Here is a 24,979-nt window from a genome sequence, read left to right as displayed (position 1 = left end):
TGACAAATGCACAGCTAACATCATTCTCAATGGTGAAAAGCTGAGAGCATTCCATCTAAGATCAGGAACAAGGCAAAAGATATCCACTGTCACCACTTTTATTCAACACAGTTTTGTAAGTCCTAGCCATGGCAATCAGAGAAAAAAAAGGAATCCAAATTGGAAAAGAAGTAAAATCATCACTGTTTGCAGATAAAATACCATACATAGAAAATCCTGAAGATGCTACCAGAAAACTACTAGAGCTCATATAAATCTCTTACATTCCTGTACACTAACAATGAAAGACCAAAAAAGAGAAATTAAGGAAACAATCCCACTTACCATCACATCAAAAAGAATAAAACACCTAGGAATAAACTTACCAAGGGGACAAAAGACCTGTACTCTGAAAACTGTAAGATGCTGATGAAAGAAATCAAAGATGACACAAACAGAAAGACATATCATGCTCTTTGGAAGAATCATTACTGTCAAAATGACTATACTACCCAAGGCAATCAGATTCAACTACAATCCCTATCAATTAGCAATGGCATTTTTCACAGAATTAGAACCAAAAAAATTTTGTATTTGTATGGAAACACAAAAGACCCCTAATAGCAAAAGCAATTCTGACAACGAAAAACAGAGCTGGAGGAATCAGGCTCCCTGACTTCAGGCTATATTACAACGCTACACTCATCAAAACAGTATGGTACTGGCACAAAAACAGAAATACAAATCAATGGAACAGGACAGAAAGCCCAGAGATAAACCCACACACATATGGTCAACTAATCTATGACAAAGGATCGACAAGAATACACAATGGAGAAAAGTCTCTTCAATAAGTGATGCTGGGAAAATTGGACAGCTACATGTAAAAGAATGCAATTAGAACACTCCCTAACACCATACACAAAAATAAACTTAAAACAGATTAAAGACTTAAATGAAGGCCAGACACTATAAAACTTGGAGGAAAACACAGGCAAAACACTCTTTGATATAAATTGCAGCAGTATGTTCTTTGATCCACCTCCTACAGTAATGAAAATAAAAACAAAAATAAATAAATGGGACCTAAATAACTTAAAAGCTTCTACACAGCAAAAGAAACCATAAACAAAGTGAAAACACAACCCACAGAATGGGAGAAAATATTTGCAAATGAAGCAATTGGCAAGGGATTAATCAAAATATACAAATAGCTCATGCATCTATATATCAAAAAAACAGGGGGAGCGAGAAGATGGCGGAAGAGTAAGACGCGGGGATCACCTTCCTCCTCACAGATACATCAGAAATACATCTACACGTGGAACTTCTCCTATAGAAAACCCAGCGAACGCTGGCAGAAGACCTCAGACCTCCCCAAAGGCAAGAAACTCCCCACGTACCTGGGTAGGGCAAAAGAAAAAAGAATAAACAGAGACAAAAGAATAGGGACGGGACCTGCACCAGTGGGAGGGAGCCGTGAAGGAGGAAAGGTTCCCACACACTAGAAGCCCCTTCGCGGGCGGAGACTGCGGGTGGCAGAGGGGGAAGCTTCAGAGCCACGGAGGAGAGCGCAGCAACAGGGTGCGGAGGTCAAAGCGGAGAGATTCTGCAGAGGATCAGTGCCGATCAGCACTCACCAGCCCGAGAGGCTTGTCTGCTCACCCGCTGTGGTGGGCGGGGCTGGGAACTGAGCCTCGGGCGGATCCCAGGGAAAAGTCTGGAGTTGGCAGAGTGAAAACAGCCTGAAGGGGTTAGTGCACCACGGCTGGCCGGGAGGGAGTTTGGGAGAAGTCTGGAGCTGCTGAAGAGGCAAGAGACCTTTTCTTCCCTCTTTGCCTCCTGATGCGCGGGGAGAGGGGTTTAAGGGCGTCACTTAAAGGAGCTCCAGAAACGGGCGCAGAGCTGCCGAAGAGACAAGAGACTTTTTCTTGCCTCTTCGCTTCCTGGGGCACGAGGAAAGGGAATTAAGGGCACCACATAAAGGAGCTCCAGAAACGGGCATGAGCTGCGGCTGTCGGCACGGACAACAGAGATGGGTGTGGGTTGCTACTGCCGCCACCAAGAGGCCTCTGTGGGAGCACAGGTCACTCTCCACACCGGCCCTCCCGGGAGCCTGTGCAGCCCGCCACCGCCAGGCTCCTGGGATCCTGGGACTGCTTCCCCGGGAAAACGCGCGGTGCGCCTCGGGCCAGTGCAGCGTCACGCCGGCCTCTGCCGCCACGGACTCGCCCCACATCCGTGCCCCGCCCCCCCGCTGCCTAACTGAGCCAGAGACCATGAAATCAGCTGCGAAATCAGCTGCTCCATTAACACTGATCCTTTGACCCCGCCCTGTCTGAGCGAAGGGCAGACGCCCTCCAACGACCTGCGCTCAGAGGCGGGGCCAGGTCCAGGGCTGAGCCCCAGGAGCTGTGCGAACAAAGAAAGGGGGAGGTCCCTCCCAGCAGCCTCAGAAACAGTGGGTTAAAGCTCCACAGTCAGCTTGAAGTGCCCTGCATCTGTGGAAAACCTGAATAGACAGCGAAATATCCCAGGTTGAGGAGGTGGACTTTGGGAGCAAGATATACTATTATTTTCCCCTTTTTTCTTTTTGTGAGTGTGTATTTGGGTGCTGCTGTGTGAGATTTTGTCTGTGTAGCTTTGTTTTCACCATTTGTCCTGGGGTTAGACTGACCCTTTTTTTTTTCGTTAATAGAAATTTTTCTTCTTAATAATTATTTTTTTATTTTAATAACTGTATTTTACCCTACTTTATTTAGTCTTCTCCCCTTTCTTTCTTCCCTCCTTTCTTTCCTATTTCCCTCTTTCCTTCCTTCCTCCCTTCCTTCCTTTATTCCCTCCTTCCTTCCTCCCTTCCTTTCTTCCTCCCTCCCTTCCTTTCTTTATTCCCTCCTTCCTTTCTTCCTTCCTTCCCTCCCTTCCTCCTTCCTTCCTTCCTTTCTTGCCTATTTTTTTCTCCCTTTCGTTTTGAGCCGTGTGGATTAAAGGCTCTTGGCACTCCAGCCAGGTGTCAAGGCTGTGTCTCTGAGGTGGGAGAACTAACCTCAGGACACTGGTCCACAAGAGACCTCTCAGCTCCACGTAATATCAAACAGCGAAAATCTCCCAGAGATCTCCATCTCAACACCAAGACCCAGCTTCACTCAAGGACCAGCAACGAACAGTGCTGGACACCCTATACCCAACAAAGAGCGAGACAGGTCTACAGCCCCATCCATTAGCAGAGAGGCTGCCTAGAATCAAAGTAAGGTTACCGACATCCCCATACACACCACCAGACGTGGACCTGCCCGCCAGGGAGACGGGATCCAGCCTCATCCACCAGAACAGGGGCACTGGTCCCCCCAACCAGGAAAACTCCTCAACCCGCTGAACCAACCTCAGCCACTAGGGACAGCCAGCAAAAATAGATAGAACTACAAACCTGCAGCCTGCAAAAGGGAGACCCCAAACACAGTAAGATAAGCAAAATGAGAAGACAGAAAAACACACAGCAGATGAAGGAGCAAGATAAAAACACACCAGACCTAACAAATGAAGAGGTAATAGCCAGTCTACCTGAAAGAGAATTCAGAATAATGATGGTGAAGATGATTCAAAATCTTGGAAATAGAATAGACAAATTGCAAGAAACAGTTAACAAGGACCTAGAAGAAATAAAGAGGAAGCAAGTAATGATGAGCAACACAATAAATGCAATGAAAAATACTCTAGATGGGATCAGTAGCAGAAGGACGGATAAGTGACCTGGAAGATAAAATAGTGGAAATAACTACTGCAGAGCAGAAGAAAGAAAAAAGAATGAAAAGAACTGAGGACAGTCTCAGAGATCTCTGGGACAACAGTAAACACACCAACATTCGAATCATAGGGGTCCCAGAAGAAGAAGAGAAAAAGAAAGGGACTGAGAAAATATTTGAAGAGATTATAGTTGAAAACTTCCCTAATATAGGAAAGGAAATAGTCAATCAAGTCCAGGAAGCACAGAGAGTCCCATACAGGATAAACCCAAGGATAAACACGCCAAGACACATAATAATCAAACTGTCAAAAATTAAATACAAAAAAAACATATTAAAAGCAGCAAGGAAAACCAACAAATAACACACAAGGGAATCCCCATAAGGCTAACATCTGATCTTTCAGCAGAAACTCTACAAGCCAGAAAGGAGTGGCAGGACATATTTAAAGTGATGAAGGAAAAAAACCTACAACCAAGATTACTCTACCCAGCAAGGATCTCATTCAGATTTGATGGAGAAATTAAAACCTTTACAGACAAGCAAAAGCTGAGAGAGTTCACATCACCAAACCAGCTTTACAGCAAATGCTAAAGGAACTTCTCTAAGCAAGAAACATAAGAGAAGGAAAAGACCTACAAGAACAACCCGAAACAATTAAGTAAATGATAATAGGAACGCACATAGCAATAATTACCTTAAATGTAAATGGATTAAATGCTCCCACCAAAAGACACAGACTGGCTGAATGGATACAAAAACAGGACCCATATATATGCTGTCTACAAGAGACCCACTTCAGACCTAGGGACACTTACAGGCTGAAAGTGAGGGGATGGAAAAAGATATTCCATGCAAATGGAAATCAGAAGAAAGCTGGAGTAGCAATTCTCGTATCAGACAAAATAGACTTTAAAATAAAAACTATTACAAGAGACAAAGAAGGAAACTACATAATGATCAAGGGATCGATCCATGAAGAAGATATAATAATTGTAAATATTTATGCACCCAACATAGGTGCACCTCAATACATAAGGCAAATACAGCCATAAAAGGGGAAATCGACAGTAACACAATCATAGTAGGGGACTTTAACACCCCACTGTCACCAATGGACAGATCATCCAAAATGAAAATAAATAAGGAAACACAAGCTTTAAATGATACCTTATACAAGATGGATTTACTTGATATTTATAGGACATTCCATCCAAAAGCAACAGAATACACATTTTTTTCAAGTGCCCATGGAACATTCTCCAGGATTGATCATATATTGGGTCACAAATCTAGCCTTGGCAAATTTAAGAAAATTGAAATCGTATCAAGTATCTTTTCTGACCACAACGCTATGAGACTAGATATCAATTACAGGAAAAGATCTGTAAAAAATACAAACACATGGAGGCTAAACAATACACTACTTAATAACGAAGTGATCACTGAAGAAATCAAAGAGGAAATCATAAAGTACTTAGAAACAAATGACAATGGAGACCCGACAACCCAAAACCTAGAAACAAATGACAATGGAGACACGACAACCCAAAACCTATGGGATACAGCAAAAGCAGTTCTAAGAGGGAAGTTTATAGCAATACAATCATACCTTAAGAAACAGGAAACATCTCGAATAAACAACCTAACTTTGCACCTAAAGCAATTAGAAAAGGAAGAAGAAAAAACCCCCAAATTTAGCAGAAGGAAAGAAATCATAAAGATCAGATCAGAAATAAATGAAAAAGAAATGAAGGAAACAATAACAAAGATCAACAGAAGTAAAAGCTGGTTCTTTGAGAAGATAAATAAAATTGATAAACCATTAGCCAGACTCATCAAGAAAAAAAGGGAGAAGACTCAAATCAATAGAATTAGAAATGAAAAAGGAGATGTAACAACTGACTCTGCAGAAATACAAAAGATTATTAGAGATTACTACAAGCAACTCTATGCCAATAAAATGGACAACCTGGAAGAAATGGACAAATTCTTAGAAATGCACAACCTGCCGAGACTGAACCAGGAAGAAATAGAAAATATGAACAGACCAATCACAAGCACTGAAATTGAAACTGTGATTAAAAGTCTTCCAACAAACAAAAGCCCAGGACCAGATGGCTTCACAGGAGAATTCTATCAAACATTTAGAGAAGAGCTAACACCTATCCTTCTCAAACTCTTCCAAAAGATAGCAGAGGGAGGAACACTCCCAAACTCATTCTATGAGGCCACCATCACCCTGATACCAAAACCAGACAAAGACGTCACAAAGAAAGAAAACTATAGGCCAATATCACTGATGAACATAGATGCAAAAATCGTCAACAAAATACTATCAAACAGAATCCAACAGCACATTAAAAGGATCATATACCATGATCAAGTGGGGTTTATCCCAGGAATGCAAGGATTCTTCAATATACGCAAATCAATCAACGTGATACACCATATCAACAAACTGAAGGAGAAAAACCATATGATCATCTCAATAGATGCAGAGAAAGCTTTTGACAAAATTCAACACCCATTTATGATAAAAACCCTGCAGAAAGTAGGCAAAGAGGGAACTTTCCTCAACATAATAAAGGCCATATATGACAAACCCACAGCCAGCATTGTTCTCAATGGTGAAAAACTGAAACCATTTCCACTAAGATTAGGAACAAGACAAGGTTGCCCACTCTCACCAGTCTTATTCAACCTAGTTTTGGAAGTTCTAGCTACAGCAATCAGAGAAAATAAAGAAATAAAAGGAATCCAAATAGGAAAAGAAGAAGTAAAGCTGTCACTGTTTGCAGATGACATGATACTATACATAGAGAATACTAAGGATGCTACCAGAAAACTACTAGAACTAATCAATGAATTTGGTAAAGTAGCAGGATACAAAATTAATGCACAGAAATCTCTGGCATTCTTATACACTAATGATGAAAAATCTGAGAGGGAAATTAAGAAAACACTCCCATTTACCGTTGCAACAAAAAGAATAAAATATCTAGGAATAAACCTACCTAAGGAGACAAAAGACTTGTATGCAGAAAACTATAAGACACTGATGAAAGAAATTAAAGATGATACAAATAGGTGGAGAGATATACCATGTTCTTGGATTGGAAGAATCAACGTTGTGAAAATGACTATACTACCCAAAGCAATCTACAGATTCAATGCAATCCCTATCAAATTACCACTGGCATTTTTTACAGAACTAGAACAAAGAATTTCACAATTTGTATGGAAACACAAAAGACCCCGAATAGCCAAAGCAATATTGAGAACGAAAAATGGAGCTGGAGGAATCAGGCTCCCTGACTTCAGACTCTACTACAAGGCCACAGTAATCAAGACAGTATAGTACTGGCACAAAAACAGAAATATAGATCAATGGAACAGGATAGAGAGCCCAGAGATAAACCCACACACATATGGTCACCTTATCTTTGATAAAGGAGGGAAGGATATACATTGGAGAAAAGACAGCCTCTTCAATAAGTGGTGCTGGGAAAACTGGACAACTACCTGTAGAAGTATGAAATTAGAACACTCCCTAACACCACACACAAAAATAAACTCAAAATGGGTTAAAGACCTAAATGTAAGGCCAGACACTATCAAACTCTTAGAGGAAAACATAGGCAGAACACTCTATGACATAAATCACAGCAAGATCCTTTTTGACCCATGTCCTAGAGAAATGGAAATAAAATCAAAAATAAACAAATGGGATCTAATGAAACTTAAAAGCTTTTGCACAGCAAAGGATACCATAAACAAGACCAAAAGACAACCCTCAGAATGGGAGAAAATATTTGCAAATGAAGCAACTGACAAAGGATTAATATCCAAAATTTATAAGCAACTCAGGCAGCTCAATAACAAAAAAACAAACAATCCAATGCAAAAATGGGCAGAAGAACTAAATAGACATTTCTCCAAAGAAGATACAGATTGCCAACAAACACATGAAAGAATGCTCAACATCATTAATCATTAGAGAAATGCAAATCAAAACTACAATCAGATATCATCTCACACCAGTCAGAATGGCCATCATCAAAAAATCTACAAACAATAAATGCTGGACAGGGTGTGGAGAAAAGGCAACACTCTTGCACTGCTGGTGGGAATGTAAATTGATACAGCCACTATGGAGAACAGTATGGAGGTTCCTTAAAAAACTACAAATAGAACTACCATATGACCCAGCAATCCCACTACTGGGCATATACCTGGAGAAAACCATAATTCAAAAAGAGTCATGTACCAAAATGTTTATTGCAGCTCTATTTACGATAGCCAGGACATAGAAGCAACCTAAATGTCCATCAACAGATGAATGGATAAAGAAGATGTGGCACATATACACAATGGAATATTACTCAGCCATAAAAAGAAATGAAACTGAGTTATTTGTAATGAGGTGGATAGACCTGGAGTCTGTCATACAGAGTGAAGTAAGTCAGAAAGATAAAAATAAATACTGTATGCTAACACATATATATGGAACCAAAAAAAAGAAAATGTCATGAAGAGATTAGTGGTAGGATGGGAATAAAACACAGACCTACTAGAGCATGGACTTGAGCATATGGGGAGGGGGAAGGGTAAGCTGTGACGATGTGAGAGAGTGGCAGGGACATATACACACTACCAAATGTAAATTAGATAGCTAGTGGGAAGCTGCAACATAGCACAGGGAGTTCACCCCTGTGCTTTGTGACCACCTAGAGGGTGGGATAGGGAGGGTGGGAGGGAGGGTGACACAAGAGGGAAGAGTTATGGGAACATATGTATATGTATAACTGACTCACTTTGTGTGAAAGGAGAAACACACTATTGTAAAACAGTTGTACTCAAATAAAGATATTAAAAAAAAAAAACCAACGCAGTCAAAAAATGGGGAGAAGATCTTAATAGACATTTCTCAAAAAAAAAAAAAAGATGGCTAAAAAGCACATTAAAAAATGCTCTAGGGCTTCCCTGGCGGCGCAGTGGTTGAAAGGCCGCCTGCCACTGCAGGGCACACGGGTTCGTGCCCCAGTCCGGGAAGATCCCACATGCCACGGAGTGGCTAGGCCCGTGAGCCGTGGCTGCTGAGCCTGCGCATCCAGAGCCTGTGCTCTGCAATGGGAGGGGCCTGAATAGTGAGAGGCCCGTGTACTGCAAAAAAAAAAAAAAAAAGTTCTACATCACTAATTATCAGAGAAATGCAAATCAATACTACAATGAGGGAGAGAGGAACCAAGATGGCAGAATAGAAGGACGTGCTCTCACTCCCTCTTGTGAGAACACCAGAATCACAGCTAGCTGCTGGATAGCTGGACAATCATCGACAGGAAGACACTGGAACTCACCAAAAAAGATACCCCACATCAAAAGACAAAGGAGAAGCCACAATGAAATGGTAGGTGGGGCTCAATCACAGTAAAATCAAATCCCGTAACTGCTGGGTGGGTGACTCACAGACTGGAGAACACTTATACCACAGAAATCCACCCACTGGAATGAAGGTTCTGAGCCCCACGTCAGGCTTCCCAACCTGGGGGTCCGGCAACGGGAGGAGGAATTCCTACAGAATCAGACTTTGAAAGCTAGTGGGATTTGATTGCAGGACTTCAACAGGACTGGGGGAAACAGAGACTCCACTCTTGGAGCGAACACACAAAATAGTGTGCGCGTTGGGACCCAGCGGAAGGAGCCGTGACCCCATGGGAGACTGAACCAGACCTACCTGCTAGTGTTGGAGGGTCTCCTGCAGAGGCGGGAGGTGGCTGTGGCTCACCGTGGGGACAAGAACACTGGCAGAAATTCTGGAAGTACTCCTTGGCGTGAGCCCTCCCAGAGTCTGTCATTAGCCCCAGCAAAGAGCCCAGGTAGGCTCCAGTGTTGGGTTGCCTCAAGCCAAACACCCAACAGGGAGGAAACCCAGCCCCACCCATCAGCAGTCAGGCGGATTCAAGTTTTACTGAGCTCTGCCCAACAGAGCAACAGTCAGCTCTACGCACCACCAGTCCCTCCCATCAGGAAACTTACACAAGCCTCTTAGATAGCCTCATCCACCAGAGAGCAGACAACAGAAGTAAGAAGAACTACAATCCTGCAGCCTGTGGAACAAAAACCACATTTACAGAAAGACAAGATGAAAAGGCAGAGGGCTATGTAGCAGATGAAGGAACAAGACAAAACTGCAGAAAAACAACTAAATTAAGTGGAGATAAGAAACCTTCCAGAAAAAGAATTCAGAATGATAGTGAAGATGATCCAGAACCTCGGAAAAAGAAAGGATGCTGAGATCAAGAAGATGCAAGAAATGTTTAACAAAGACCTAGAAGAATTAAAGAACAAACAGAGATGAACAATACAATAACTGAAATGAAAACTACACTAGAAGGAATCAATAGCAGAATAACTGAGGCAGAAGAACGGATAAGTGACCTGGAAGACAAAAGGGTGGAATTCACTCCTGTGGAACAAAATAAAGAAAAAAGAATGAAAAGAAATGAAGACAGCCTAAGAGACCTCTGGGACAACATTAAACGCAACATTTGCATTATAGGGGTCCCAGAAGAAGAGAGAGAGAAAGGACCCGAGACAATATTTGAAGAGATTATAGTCGAAAACTTCCCTAACATGGGAAAGGAAATAACCACCCAAATCCAGGAAGCGTGGCGAGTCCCATATCCCTTGGGATAAACCCAAGGAGAAACATGCTGAGACACATAATAATCAAATTGGCAAAAATTAAAGAGAAAGAAAAATTATTGAAAGCAGCAAGGAAAAAGCGACAAATAACATACAAGGGAACTCCCATAAGGTTGACAGCTGATTTCTCAGCAGGAACTCTACAAGCCAGAAGGGAGTGGCATGATATGCTTAAAGTGATGAAAGGGAAGAACGTACAACCAAGATTACTCTACCTGGCAAGGATCTCATTCAGATTCGATGGAGAAATCAAAAGCTTTAGACAAGCAAAAGCTAAGAGAATTCAGCACCACCAAACCAGCTCTACAACAAATGCTAAAGGAACTTCTCTAAGTGGGAAACACAAGAGAAGAAAAGACCTACAAAAACAAACCCAGAACAATTAAGAAAATGGTCATAGGAACATACATACTGATAATTACCTTAAACGTGAATTGATTAAATGCTCCTACCAAAAGACACAGGCTTGCTGAATGGATACAAAGACTCACATATATGCTGTCTATAACAGACCCACTTCAGACCTAGGGACACATAAGAGACTGAAAGTGAGGGAATGGAAAAAGATATTCCATGCAAATGCAAGTCAAAAGAAAACTGGAGTAGCAATACTCATATCAGATAAAATAGACTTTAAAATAAAGAATGTTATAAGAGACAAAGAAGGACACTACATAATGATCAAGGAATCAATCCAAGAAGAAGATATAACAATTATATATGCACCCAATATAGAAGCACCTTAATACATAAGACAACTGCTAACAGCTATAAAAGAGGAAATCAACAGTAACACAATAATAGTGGGGGACTTAACACCTCACACCAATGGACAGATCATCCAAAATGAAAATAAATAAGGAAACAGAAGCTTTAAATGACACAACAGACCAGATAGATTTAACTGATATTTATAGGACATTCTAACCAAAAACAGCAGATTACACTTTCTTCTCAAGTGCGCATGGAACATTCTCCAGGATAGATCACATCTTGGGTCACAAATCAAGCCTCAGTAAATTTAAGAAAATTGAAATCATATCAAGCATCTTTTCTGGCCACAATGCTATGAGATAAGAAATGAATTACAGGGAAAAAACCGTAAAAAACACAAACACATGGAGGCTAAACAATACGTTACTAAATAACCAAGAGATCACTGAAGAAATCAAAGAGGAAATAAAAAAATACCTAGAGACAAATGACAATGAAAACACGACGATCCAAAACCTATGGGATGCAGCAAAAGCAGTTCTAAGAGGGAAGTTTATAGCTATACAAGCCTACCTCAAGAAACAGGAAAAGTCTCAAACAAACTAACCTTATATCTAAAGGAACTAGAGAAAGAAGAACAAAACTCAAAGTCAGCAGAAGGAAAGAAATCATGAAGATCAAAGCAGAAATAAATGAAATAGAAACAAAGAAAACAAGAGCAAAGATCAATAAAACTAAAAGCTGGTTCTTTGAGAAGATAAAATTGATAAACCATTAGCCAGACTCATCAAGAAAAAGAGGGAGAGGACTCAAATCAATAAAATTAAAAATGAAAAAGGAGAAGTTACAACAGACACCACAGAAATACAAAGCATGCTGAGAGACTACTAGACTACTACAAGCAACTCTATGCCAATAAAATGGACAACCTGGAAGAAATGGACAAATTCTTAGAAAGGTATAACCTTCCAAGATTGAAACAGGAAGAAATAGAAAATATGAACAGACCAATCACAAGCACTGAAATTGAAACTGTGATTAAAAATCTTCCAACAAACAGAAGCCCAGGACCAGATGGCTTCACAGGTGAATTCTATCGAACATTTAGAGTAGAGCTCACACCCATCCTTCTCAAACTCTTCCAAAAAATTGCAGAGGAAGGTACACTCCCAAACTCATTCTATGAGGCCACCATCACCCTGATACTAAAACCAGACAAAGATACTACAAAAAAAAGAAAATTACAGACCAATATCACTGATGAATATAGATGCAAAACTCCTCAACAAAATACTAGCAAACAGAATCCAACAACACATTAAAAGGATCATACACCATGATCAAGTGGGATCTATCCCAGGGATGCAAGGATTCTTCAATACAAAAATTAATCAATGTGATACACCATATTAACAAATTGAAGAATAAAAACCATATGATCATCTCAATAGATGCAGAAAAAGCTTTTGACAAAATTCAACACCCATTTATGATAAAAACTCTCCAGAAAGTGGGCACAGAGGGAACCTACCTCAACATAGTAAAAGCCATATATGACAAACCCACAGCAAACATCATTCTCAATGGTGAAAAACTGAAAGCATTTCCTCTTAAGATCAGGAGCAAGACAAGGATGTCCACTCTCACCACTATTATTCAGTATAGTTTTGCAAGTCCTAGCCACAGCAATCTGAGAAGAAAAAGAAATAAAAGGAATACAAATTGGAAAAGAAGAAGTAAAACTGTCATTGTTTGCAGATGACATGATACTATACATAGAGAATGCTAAAAATGCCACCAGAAAACTACTAGAGCTAATCAATGAATTTGGTAAAGTTGTAGGACACAAAATTAATGCACAGAAATCTCTTGCATTCCTATACACTAATGATGAAAAATCTAAGGAGAAATTAAGGAAACACTCCCATTTACCATTGCAACAAAAAGAATAAAATACCTAGGAATAAACGTACCTAGGGAGACAAAAGACTTGTATGCAGAAAACTATAAAACACTGATGAAAGAAATTAAAGATGATACCAACAGATGGAGAGATACACCATGTTCTTGGATTGGAAGAATCAATATTGTGAAAATGACTATACTACCCAAAGCAATCTACAGATTCAGTGCAATCTGCATCAAATTACCAATGGCATTTTTTACAGACCTAGAACAAAAAAATCTTAAAATTTGTATGGAGACACAAAAGACCCCGAATAGCCAAAGCAGTCTTGAGGGAAAAAAATGGAGCTCGGGGAATCAGACTCCCTAACTTCAAACTATACTACAAAGCTACAGTAATCAAGACAATATGGTACTGGCACAAAAACAGAAACACAGATCAATGGAACAAGATAGAAAGCCCAGAGATAAACCCATGCACCTACAGTCAACTAATCTATGATAAAGGAAGCAAGGATATAGAATGGAGAAAAGACAGTCTCTTCAATAAGTGGTGCTGGAAAAACTGGACAGCTACATGTAAAAGAATGAAATTAGAACACTCCCTAACACCATGCACAAGAATAAACTCATAATGTATTAAAGACCTAAATGTAAGACTGGACAGTATAAAACTCTTAGAGGAAAACATAGGAAGAACACTGTTTGATATAAATCACAGGAAGATCTGTTTTAATCCACCTCCTAGAGTAATGGAAATAAAAACAAAAATAAACAAATGGGACCTAATGAAACTTAAAAGCTTTTGCACAGCAAAGGAAACCATAAACAAGACAAAAAGACAATCCTCAGAACGGGAGAAAATATTTGCAAACGAATCAACTGACAAAGGATTAATCTCCAAAATATATAAACAGCTCATGCAGCTCAATATTAAAGCAACAAACAACCCAATCCAAAAATGGGCAGACCTAAACAGACATTTCTCCAAAGACACACAGATGGCCAAGAAGCACATGAAAAGCTGCTCAATATCACTAATTATTAGAGAAATGCAAATCAAAACTACAATGAGGTGTCACCTCACACCAGTTAGAATGGGCATCATCAGAAAATCTACAAACAACAAATGTTGGAGAGGGTGTGGAGAAAAAAGGAACCCTCTTGCACTGTTGGTGGGAATGTAAACTGATACAGGCACTATGGAGAACAGTACGGAGGTTCCTTAAAGAACTAAAAATAGAAATATCTTATGACCCAGAAATCCCACTGCTGGGCATATACCCAGAGAAAACCATAATTTAGAAAGACACATGCACCCCAGTGTTCACTGCAGCATTATTTACAATAGCCAGGTCATGGAAGCAACCTAAATGCCCATCGACAGATGAATGGGTAAAGAAGTTTTGGTACATATATACAATGGAATATTACTCAGCCATAAAAAGGAGTGAAACTGGGTAATTTGTTGAGACATGGATGGATCCAGAGACTGTCATACAGAGTGAAGTCAGAAAGAGAAAAACAAATATTGTATATTAATGCATGTATGTGGAACCGAGAAAAAATGGTACAGACGAACCGGTTTGCAGGGCAGAAGTTGAGACACAGATGTAGAGAACAAACGTATGGACACCAAGGGGGGAAAACCATGGGGGGGTGGGGATGGTGGTGTGATGAACTGGGCAATTGGGGCTGACGTGTACACTGATGTGTATAAAATTGATAACTAATAACCTGCTGTATAAAAAAAATAAAATAAAATTCAAAAATTAAAAAAACTAATACTAAAACTTTCTTTGGGTTATTTGTATGGAAATATGTTAATATAAATGTTTCAGACATTACATGAAATTCCTAAAAATCTTTTTTTTCCTAAAAATCTTATATGTTCTAGTATAATGTTATAAGAAATAATTGTAGTTATTATTTTAAAATGCATATCTCAGAAATAACTAAATTTCCTTCTTAATTGCATTATTATGAACTTTCATCAAATCTTTAACTGTGGTCATTTTTAAGTCTTTTGTCATTTACAGACAGTTCTGGGTGTACTGATGCTTTCACAAAAATGTTCCTATAAAGGGTTTCACTTCAAGGAATTCATGGAAAAGACTGACAAGTACAGGTTTCTGGTAACTGACTATACTGCTGAACTGAATGAATAAGCATTTTCAGAACTCTAATGGAAAACTGATGAATTCAAAAAAGTGCTAACAAAAGATCAAGATGAAAAAAATTAATTACATGGGACTGAGTGAACTGATGATGATGATTACAATTTTTGTGACTTTCTGTTTGAAACATTGTTGGTTGTTCTGTGCTTTGTTTTTCCAGATTTAAGAAAAAAAAACACCACAATGAGATATCACCTCACACTGGTCAGAATGGCCATCATCAAAAAGTCTACAAACAAATGCTGGATAGAGTGTGGACAAAAGGGAACCCTCCTACACTGTTGGTGGGAATGTAAATTGGTACAACCACTATGAGAACAGTATGGAGGTTCCTTAAAAAACTACAAACAGAACTACCATATGATCCAGCAATCCCACTGCTGGGCATTTATCAGGAGACAACTATAATTTGAAAAGATACATGCACTCCAGTGGTTCACTGCAGCACTGTTTACAATAGCCAAGACATGGAAGCAACCTAAATGTCCATCGACAAAGGAATGGATAAAGAAGATATGGTATATATATAGACAGTGGAATACTACTCAGCCAAAAAAAGAAAATAATGCCATTTGCAGCAACATGGAAGGACCCAGAGATTATCAGACTAAGTAAGTCAGACAAAGACAAATATCATATGATATCACTGATATGTGGAGTCTAATTTAAAAACGGATACAAATAAACTTATTTACAAAACAGAAACAGGCTTACAGATATCAAAAACAAACTTATGGTTACCAAAGGGGAAACGTGGAGGGGAGGGGGGGATAAATCAGGAGTTTGGGATTAACATACACACACTACTATATATAAGATAGGTAACCAATAAGGACCTACTGTATAGCACAGGAAACTTTACTCAATATTCTGTGATAACCTGTAGGAGAAAAGACTGAAAAAGAATGAATATATGTATAACTGAATCACTTTGCTGTACACCTGAAACACACTGTAAATCAATTATACTCCAATAAAATTTAAAAAAAAGAAAACGGCAGAAAACAGAAAAAAAAATCGTTATATATTCTAGCTATTCACTTCCTGTCAGTTTTAGATATTATAAAAAATCTGCTTCCACTCTTTCAACTTTTTAGTTTTATGTATTATGTTCTTTAAGTAGATATTCATGTTTTAAGTATTCAATTAAAAATATTTTCTTGATTTCTACTGCTAGTGTACAGAAATGCTACTGATTTTTCGAAACTTGATCTTGGTTCTAACATTGCTGAACTCACTTATTCTTAACAGGTTGTTCTTTTTTCTAGATAGATGACTGTATTATCAATTATAAATAATGACAGTTTTATTTCTACCTTTCTTATCCTTATACTTTCTTTCACTTCTTTCTTCTTTCCAATACCTTTGGTCAGTTCCTCTGGAACTATGTTAACGTGCAGTAGTGACAGTAGGCATTCTCATCTTACACCCAATCTTAAAGAGAACGAATCTAATTTCTCACTTACCTATAATGCTTACTGAAGGTTTTTAATATCAAACCTTTACCAAATTAAGAAAGGTTCTATTTCTAGCTTGTGCATTCTTACCATAAAAAACTACTGAACTTACACAACATTGTAAATCAACTATATTTCCATTTAAAAGAAAAAACTGTGAAAACCAAGGAGAAGAGCACAGACAATATGTACATTATTCACCATGGCTGTGTCCAATAAAGCTTTATTTACAAAAACAGGCAGTGGGCCAAACCTGGCCCATGCGCATCGGTGTGCCAAGCCGACATAATTGACTCTATTTCTTATTATCTTCAGCTTCCAGGAAATTGAATTCCTAGCTATTACATTACCAAAGTGCCTTCCAGAAAGACTAGCATTTACTCTGTCACTCGCAGTTTATGAGACTGCTTCCCTCACCTCACCTTCGTCAGCCTTGAGTTTTATCACTGCTTGAAATCCTTGGTAATTTGATAGATAAAACATGGTATCTCATTTTAGTTTTAATCTGCATGTCTTTTAACTGTGAGACCAAACTCTTTTTAATATTTTCATAGCATCCTATATGCCCTCTTTGTTAAATTATCAATTAATACTACCCTCCTACCCTGCAGTGGACATGGCACATAACCCCAAAGTGCAGCTCTGTGTTTCACGCTCCTGAGTGTGTGGGGGTTGTCTGTTAGGGTCAGAGGACCCTCACTTCACAGATCTTTGCCCGTGTCTCTAGTGGGGAGCATGAGAAATACTGCTAATGTTAGCCAAAGTCTTTTTTTCACGTTAGCAACACGCCCCAATATAAATCAGGCTCATTCCAGACTCTGTTCTAGATAGGCAGGTATGGCACGAGGCAGGGGTCCACAGGATGCGGAAGGCTGCGTGGCACCTCCCAGAGGTACCCTTGGGAGTTTGGGAAGGACGCACTCACCTTCCCCTCTGTTGATCGATCCTCCTGCCAGGAACATGGCTGAGATGCGGTACACTCTGGGAGCCACCTGACAGGAAGCCAGGAACACCCGGGAACGGGAAAGTGGTTCCACTGCAGAGCTCGGTCGCTGGGGACGTCACAGAGCCACCAGGACTACTCATCCACTCTGGACTCATTCGCATCAGGCAGGAGCAGCCCCTCCTGCTGAAGTCACCGCTTTCTGCTGCTCACAGCTATGCTTACTACTGAGGGGCAGGGTGGGCAGGGGATTGTACCGGCCTTGATTTATGAGGTCATTATATTAGCGGCTTGTCAACAGGTGTAAGATAACTCTTGTTCCCAGGTTTTTAGTGTTTTTTATTTTCAACTGCTTTCAACATTGCTTACATTTCCTGACCTCCAAGTTTTAAACATTTTCGGTACTCAAGTCTATTTTTTCCTTTTGATCCTCTATTTTCCTTATTCTTAGTAAGCCTACATTTAACGTTTTAAAAAAGGATACAGTTTCTGTAAGTGGATCCAAGTTACTAAAAGAAACAAGAGAAATGTCAACAGTAAGTAGTGTTTACAAAACCAGTTTAAATAAGGAGACTACAACTAAAAATAACATGCACAGAGAAAACAAAACGTTAAATCTACAACTTTAAAATCAACTTTACAGCTAAGAAAGATGGTTTAATTTACCTAATGACCATAATGAGCTATCATCACAGCCACTATAAAGACATCTGTGCATGTTCATTTAACTGCTTCTTCTTTTTTTTAAAAAAATTAATTTTTATTTTTGGCTGTGTTAGGTCTTTGCTTCTGTGTGAGGGCTTTCTCTAGTTGTGGCAAGCGGGGGCCACTCTTCATCACGGTGTGTGGGCCTCTCACTATCGCGGCCTCTCTTGTTGTGGAGCACAGGCTCCAGACGCACAGGCTCAGTAGTTGTGGCTCACGGGCCTAGTTGCTCCGCAGCATGCGGCATCTTCCCAGACCAGGGCTCGAATCCGCGTCCCCTGCATTGGCAGGCAGACTCAACCACTGCTCCACCAGGGAAGCCCCTGCTTCTTCTTTACAAATTACTTGATAGTTAATACATCATCAAAACCTTCCTTTTTTTTTTTCCTTTGGCTGCACCAAGCAGCTTATGGGATCTTAGTTCCAGACCAGGGACTGGACCCAGGCCCATAGCAGTGAGAGCACCAAGTCTTCACCACTGGACTGCCAGGGAAGTCCCTAAAACCTTCCATTTTCTAAATGGCAATAAACTGTTACCAGAACTGGGGACCAACCTGGCGTGTCAATCACAGATGGGGGTAGTAACCCTAGCCCTGCAGCATCTGACAAGCACCGTCCCTGCCAATTCCTCCTCCTCCCCCACCCCCCCAAATGTGGGCTGTCTCACCACTCAGGCTTCTGCTGCCACTCTTCTACATTTCTGCCCGGCACTGCCCCCATTCCCATACTTTCAATTTTGTTGTCAGAGGAAAGCTCCTGATCTGGCTCTGGAGCTGCTGAGCGCCTGCCACGCCAGCATAGTCGATCACAACACTCCCGAATCAGCATTTCTTAAATGCACACCTGCCTCTGTCTACAAAGAACTTTGCCCCTTACTTTCCTATTCAATTAATGGAACCAATATTTTGCCAGACCCCAAAACAGCTACCTTCAACTCTTCCTCTTGCACAGTCAAACTCTTCTTTTGGACCCTTAACAATGTAAACAGTCACACTGCATTTCTGGAGACCAGCAGTTCTTAGAATCCCTTTACACTCAAAAGTTACTGAAGACCCCAAGAACTTCTGTTTATGTGGGTTACATCTATTGACATTTAAATGTTTAAAACATTCATTTAAAAAATAAATTATACATTAATATGAATAACTTTTTTTTAAACCAAAAAAAATCACTACTTTCAAAACCAAAAATTTAGTGACAAGAATGGCATTGTTTTAACAATTTTACAGATCTTTTAAATGTCTGGTTTAATAGAAGGCAGATGATTTCTAATTTCTGTGCCTGTTATGCTTACTATTACATGATCACAAACCTTGAAAGCTCCACTGTGCACTTGTGAGAGAATGAGAATGAAAAACGCAAAAAAACCCCCACCAAACCCCAAACAAAATCCTTAGTATTATCATGAAAATGGCTTGCAGAACCCCCAAAACAATCTTGAGGTGCCCCTGACCACATCTGGAGAATCACTAATCCATGTGGGACTCACTCTTCCCTGCTTCTCAGGACTACTCTATACCCTCTCCTGTCTCCTCAACACTCCCCCTTCCACCTCAGCTGCTTCCAATTTCAAGAAGAAAACAGCAGTAAGAAGAAAGCTTCACCAAGGTCCCATCACCGCCCCACCCACCCTAAGCCTCTGCGCCTACACTCCACCTGCTCTCCTGGACCCAGGCCTGGAGGCCTGATGAGCAAAGGCCCCACCTCTCGGGACCCAGGACTCTGCTCCCCTGAAAGAAATGTATAAACGTACTGCACACTTAGCCACCGGCAGACCTGACACAGTTCAGGGCTCCGTCCTCCTGAAATGCTGTCCTCTCTCAGACTCCAGACCCACCATCAGGTTTTCCTCCCACCTCACAGGGCCACTGTGTCTCCTTTAACATGTGATGCCCTGGGGCACATTCCTGGAACCTCGTTTTTCCTGTCCACACTCACTCATCACTGATGTCACCTAGCCACCTGTTTTTTTGTGTTTGTTTTTATTTGGCTGCACTCGGTGTTAGCTGCAGCACCGATCTCAGTTGCCGCGTGTGGGATCTCAGTTGCGGCATGCAGGATCTAGTTCCCTGACCAGGGATCAAACCCAGGCCCCCTGCATTGGGAGCGTGGAGTCTTAACCACTGGACCACCAGAGAAGTCCCTAGCCACCTGCTTTTAATGCCACCCACATGGTGTTGACCCCGAAATTTCTATCTTTAGCCCAGACCTAAACTTGAGACTCCCACGTCCGGATGCCCACCCGACTTCACCTGGGTGTCTGAACGGCCTTGGCGGAGACCCACGTCCTATGCTGGCCTCTCCGAGGTCAAGCCCTTTGACTCCTATCTGACCTGGTGTTCTCACACTCCCACACTCACTGTTCCAGCACCGCTGCCTCCTCCTCCAAAACAGGAATCTGTGCCCTGCTACTCCCTCTGCCTGGAAGTCTCCTGCACCCAGTGCCCACAGGCTCCCTCCCCTCCAGGTCTTTCTGCAGTGACACCTTCCCTGAACACCTCACCCAAAGCAGAGTCCCCACTCACTCCCTATTTCCCTTTCCAGCTCACATTTTTTCCTTTGTACTGAATGCGAAGTTCTATCTTACTCTCCCCTCTAAACTGTAAATTCTGGGAATTCCCTGGCAGTCCAGTGGTTATGACTCTGACTCCCCCAACTTGGCTCTCACTGCCAAGGGTTGAGTTCAATCCCTGGTCAGGGAACTAAGATTCCACAAGCCGCACAGTGCAGCCAATTTAAATAAGTAAACTGTAAATTCCATAAAGATAACATTTTTTTTCTGTTTTGTTCACTACTGTCTCTTCAGCACTGGTACAGGCATAAAACCTTTTGCCAAGAATAAAACATATGTTAAATTAACTGCAACGTTTCTACATCCACTGCTTCTTTTCAGTTAGCACCCTACTCCAGTTATTCTCAGAGTTCTTGATGGAAGTGCCCTTATCAAAGTGAGAAGTAGGAGGAAACGAGGAGGGAAAGGAGTTTCCCTATTGGCATATTCTGAAGAAGACTTCACAAGCTACATGATTCTCAGAAATCAATTGTTTTGTTATAAATAAACGGTCATGCTTATTTTCCTTCTACTCTATTCATTTTCGTATAAAAATGTTGGCCCTTCCCAGGTCTTCGGTTAAAACTGGTTCTCCAACAGGCTTTGCCTCATCTATTCTTGAAGCTTCAAGGCACACTGTCACCTCCAGGGCCTGGGTTTCCCAAACCCAAGCCTTTGTCAAGTCATCATCTCCTGGCCATTGCCAAGACCACCTAAGTGGCTCACCTGCCTGGTATACCTCTTGCAGCCGGCCCGCGGCACACAGCTCTGTGGTGGCGAGCTCAGGCTCCTGGGCGGCCGGGAACGTGCATTTCCAAAAAGTTCCCGGTGCTCACGGACCACTGTAAGAACCACCCGCCTGGAGCCAATCTCCTTGATCAGTCAGTCTCCTTGCTCTGCCCACTCCCACGCAGAGCTCTACCACCTGGGCCATTCCCCTGCGCTCTCAGGACCTTAGTTTATTCATACCAAAACTGGGGATGAGGGCTTCCCTGGTGGCACAGTGGTTGAGAGTCCGCCTGCCGATGCAGGGGACACGGGTTTGTGTCCCGGTCCGGGAGGATCCCACATGCCGCGGAGCGGCTGGGCCCGTGAGCCATGGCCGCTGAGCCTGCGCGTCCGGAGCCTGTGCTCCGCAACGCGAGAGGCCACAACAGTAAGAGGCCCGCGTAACGCCAAAAAAACCCCCAAAAAAACTGGGGATGAGAAGGGCAGCTACTTCACAGAATTGTCAGGAGGAAATGGGTTACACCAGTGCCAGGCACAGCGAGCCTTCAACAGTCGCCTTAGTTACACTGCTCCGACTGGGAGAGGGCCCACAGAAAGTTCCCCCAATAATGGAGCAGAAGTCCAGTCTCACCAGTTTCTCTGACCGCTGAGTTACAGAAACCCGCTCCTACCATCACTCACTGCACCTGCTTCCTCCTCCAGAACCTCTTTCCTCACCCCTGTCAACAATTACCCATCTTCCAAGGCTCAGCCCCTCTTTGAATGTTTCTAGCCACCTCATCTCAAGTTCTTTCCATCCTCCTGACACTTGAATCTGAACTCTCTGGTGTTTAGTTTTCATTTTCACATAACTGCCCCGGGGTGTTTAAACTGGGTCTGGGATTGGTGGGTGCATGGATGGATGGGTGGGTGGACAGAAATATGATGAAGCCAATGTAGCGAAATGTTAACGGTAGAGTCCAGCTGATAGTCTACACGTGTTCACGGTACAATTCTATCAACTTTTTAAGTGTTCAGGAACTTTCATAATAAAACTTTTAAAAAAAATGGTACCTGCAAGTCACACTCCTAAACTTAACTCGGACGAAGGAACGTGCATACCCTGGGCCTCCCGCAGCAGTGCCCCCGCCGGGATGCACAGCAACAGTAACGAGACGCGCAAACCCGCCGGGCCCTAGACGGGGCCACAGTGTTACCCCGCGCGGATACAAGGAAACTTCGCCACTACAGCCCCCGCCCGGAGGGGAACGCGGGCCGGAGCCGGGGGTCAGAGCCGGGCCGGTGCCCCCCGCCCCGTCCCCTGAGAGGCGCCCCTCGCCCCGCCCGGCGCCCCCAGCCCCCGAGAAGCTCCCAAACCGCGCGCAGGGGGGCGAGGGGACGGCCGTCCGGCCAAGGTCAGCGGGGCGTCCGCACGTCCGCCCGGCCCCCTCCCCCCACGGCCCCGGGGACGCGCCGGCGGCAGCTGGGCCCGGGCGCGCCTCACTCACATGTTGTTGAAGCGGAACAGGTCGTCGCACGTAAAGGCCCGGAGAGTGGTCATTGCGCCGCCACCGCAGGAGCTCGCTAGCCGCCAACTCGGCGCCCGCCCCACCGGAAATTGTCTGGCGCGAGGCAGTCACGGGGCGGGATGGGAAACTGCTTCCGGGCCAAGACTTGTTTAGCAACGGCGGCGGCAACGCAGCGCCCTCTGGCGGCCAAGGCCGGGAAAGCCTGTAAAGTCCGGGGTCTTCCCTCTCAGAACCTCAAAACCCCTCCTTGGAGTGACAGGGGAAAGCAGGAAGAGTGATACCCCGGGAAGAAGACAAGACGCTGCCAGAGGTTAGGAACCCAAAGCAGAAAAGCGGGGTTCAGGACCACTTGGTGCCGCCTGGCAAATGAGGAAGGAAGCGGAAAGGGATGGGAGAATTCACGGTCCAGAGTGGCCTGTCCCAGTGATGACAGCCATGCATGTGATCGCAAATTTTCTAGTATCATGTTTCACAACATAAAAGGTGAAATTAATTGCAATTATATATATATTATTTTACCTAGTATATCAAAAATATCATTTCACATGTAATCAGTAGAAAAAAAACCTAATGTAATGTTTTGCTTTTTTTTTTTGGTGCCAAGTCTTTGAAATCTTGTGTGTATTTTACATTTGCAGCATATTGCAATATAGGAGCTAAACTGTCATAGGAAATTCTTGTTCTGTATTTAGATTTCATAAAATGTATGGTTAAAAAGTGGATACCCAAATGGTTCCAGTCATGCTAAGTTTTCAAATAACTGAATGGAATATCAGTTTTCAAATGTAAATTTAAGTTATTTAAATAAAGTTAAAGTCCTGGGGGACAGGTTGCAGAGGTCAAACCAACCCACATAACTGAAGTCTAAATTCAAAGCCCTCACAGCTCTTAACTGCCCTGGGGCCCTACTTGCCCCACAGGAATCTCAGCAGCCCCTGCCCAGATGTGTGGCCCAGGCAGGGCAGGTAGAGAGAGCGATGACAGAGGAAGTAGGCAGGCCGCCCAAGAAAGATGCCCCCCGCCCCCGACCAAGGTCCAAGCTTAACTCCAGGCATTGTTTCCAAAAGCCCAATAACAGAAGCATGTAACAATCCCTGGGGCACAAACTCATGTCCAAGGTTTATACAAATGCTCCAGGAGGGCAGACTGACATCATAAGCTCACCTGCCTGCCAGGTGTTTCAACAGGGAGAAATTTCAGAGACAATTTCCTATCAGGAAAACCCAATGTGCTACATTTTTTTTTGAATTTTATTTTATTTAGTTTTTTATACAGCAGGTTCTTATTAGCTATCCATTTAATACATATTAGTATATACATGTCAATCCCAATCTCCCAGTTCATCCCACCACCACCAACTGCCCCCAATGTACTACATTAAATGAATGCTAAAAGATAATTTTTAGAAAAGGTAAAATTGTGATTCTCATACAAATATGAAATGAACACATGACAAAGATTTCAACTCATTCATTATGAAAGAACCAGTAAGATGTTGCAATCGGTTCAAAGGAGAATTTAAACTGCACAAGGCAATCAGGAATGCTGAAATGTATTTATAAATAGATGTATAGCTGGTTAGTATTCACTGTGCAGTATACCTGGCAGGACACCCAGTCTTTTTTTTTTTTGGTCATTTCCAAATGAAGCGAGTTAAAACTAAATAGATTACTGACTACAAAGAAATAAGAGTACCTAAAAGTTTCCTTTAATGCCTAAGATATATATTATATTACGTCATATATAGTATATGTGTTTTCAACATCTTAATGAAAATCGTTGAGATCAAAGTATTTTTTATCATAAGTTTCCATTTAGGGTACTATTGTCTCTTTGTAATGAAAGCTATAATGCTCTTTG

General features: G+C 42.0%; 2 protein-coding genes across 2 annotated transcripts in view; one reads left to right on the top strand and one right to left on the bottom strand.

Annotated features, from left to right (window-relative positions):
• The window catches only part of CRNKL1 (crooked neck pre-mRNA splicing factor 1), a 58,604-nt gene extending 42,209 nt beyond the window's left edge, over positions 1 to 16,395 (top strand). The window contains exon 18 of the transcript XR_010836627.1: positions 15,387 to 16,395. The gene's annotated coding sequence lies outside the window, so the exon portion shown is untranslated. The remainder of the gene's footprint in view (positions 1 to 15,386) is intronic.
• The window catches only part of NAA20 (N-alpha-acetyltransferase 20, NatB catalytic subunit), a 33,598-nt gene extending 10,134 nt beyond the window's left edge, over positions 1 to 23,464 (bottom strand). The window contains exons 1-2 of the mRNA XM_059038854.2: positions 23,099 to 23,464; positions 18,111 to 18,135 (exon numbers count right to left, since the gene is read on the bottom strand). Of these exons, the coding sequence (XP_058894837.1) occupies positions 18,111 to 18,135; positions 23,099 to 23,151 (78 nt within the window). The 5' untranslated portion in view covers positions 23,152 to 23,464. The remainder of the gene's footprint in view (positions 1 to 18,110; positions 18,136 to 23,098) is intronic.
• Positions 23,465 to 24,979: the final 1,515 nt, after the last annotated feature.

The sequence above is a fragment of the Kogia breviceps genome, chromosome 14 (assembly GCF_026419965.1).
Source record: "Kogia breviceps isolate mKogBre1 chromosome 14, mKogBre1 haplotype 1, whole genome shotgun sequence".
NCBI classification, from domain to species: domain Eukaryota; kingdom Metazoa; phylum Chordata; class Mammalia; order Artiodactyla; family Physeteridae; genus Kogia; species Kogia breviceps.
Note: the sequence above shows the minus strand (reverse complement) of the source record. Positions and strands in the feature narration are given on the sequence as shown.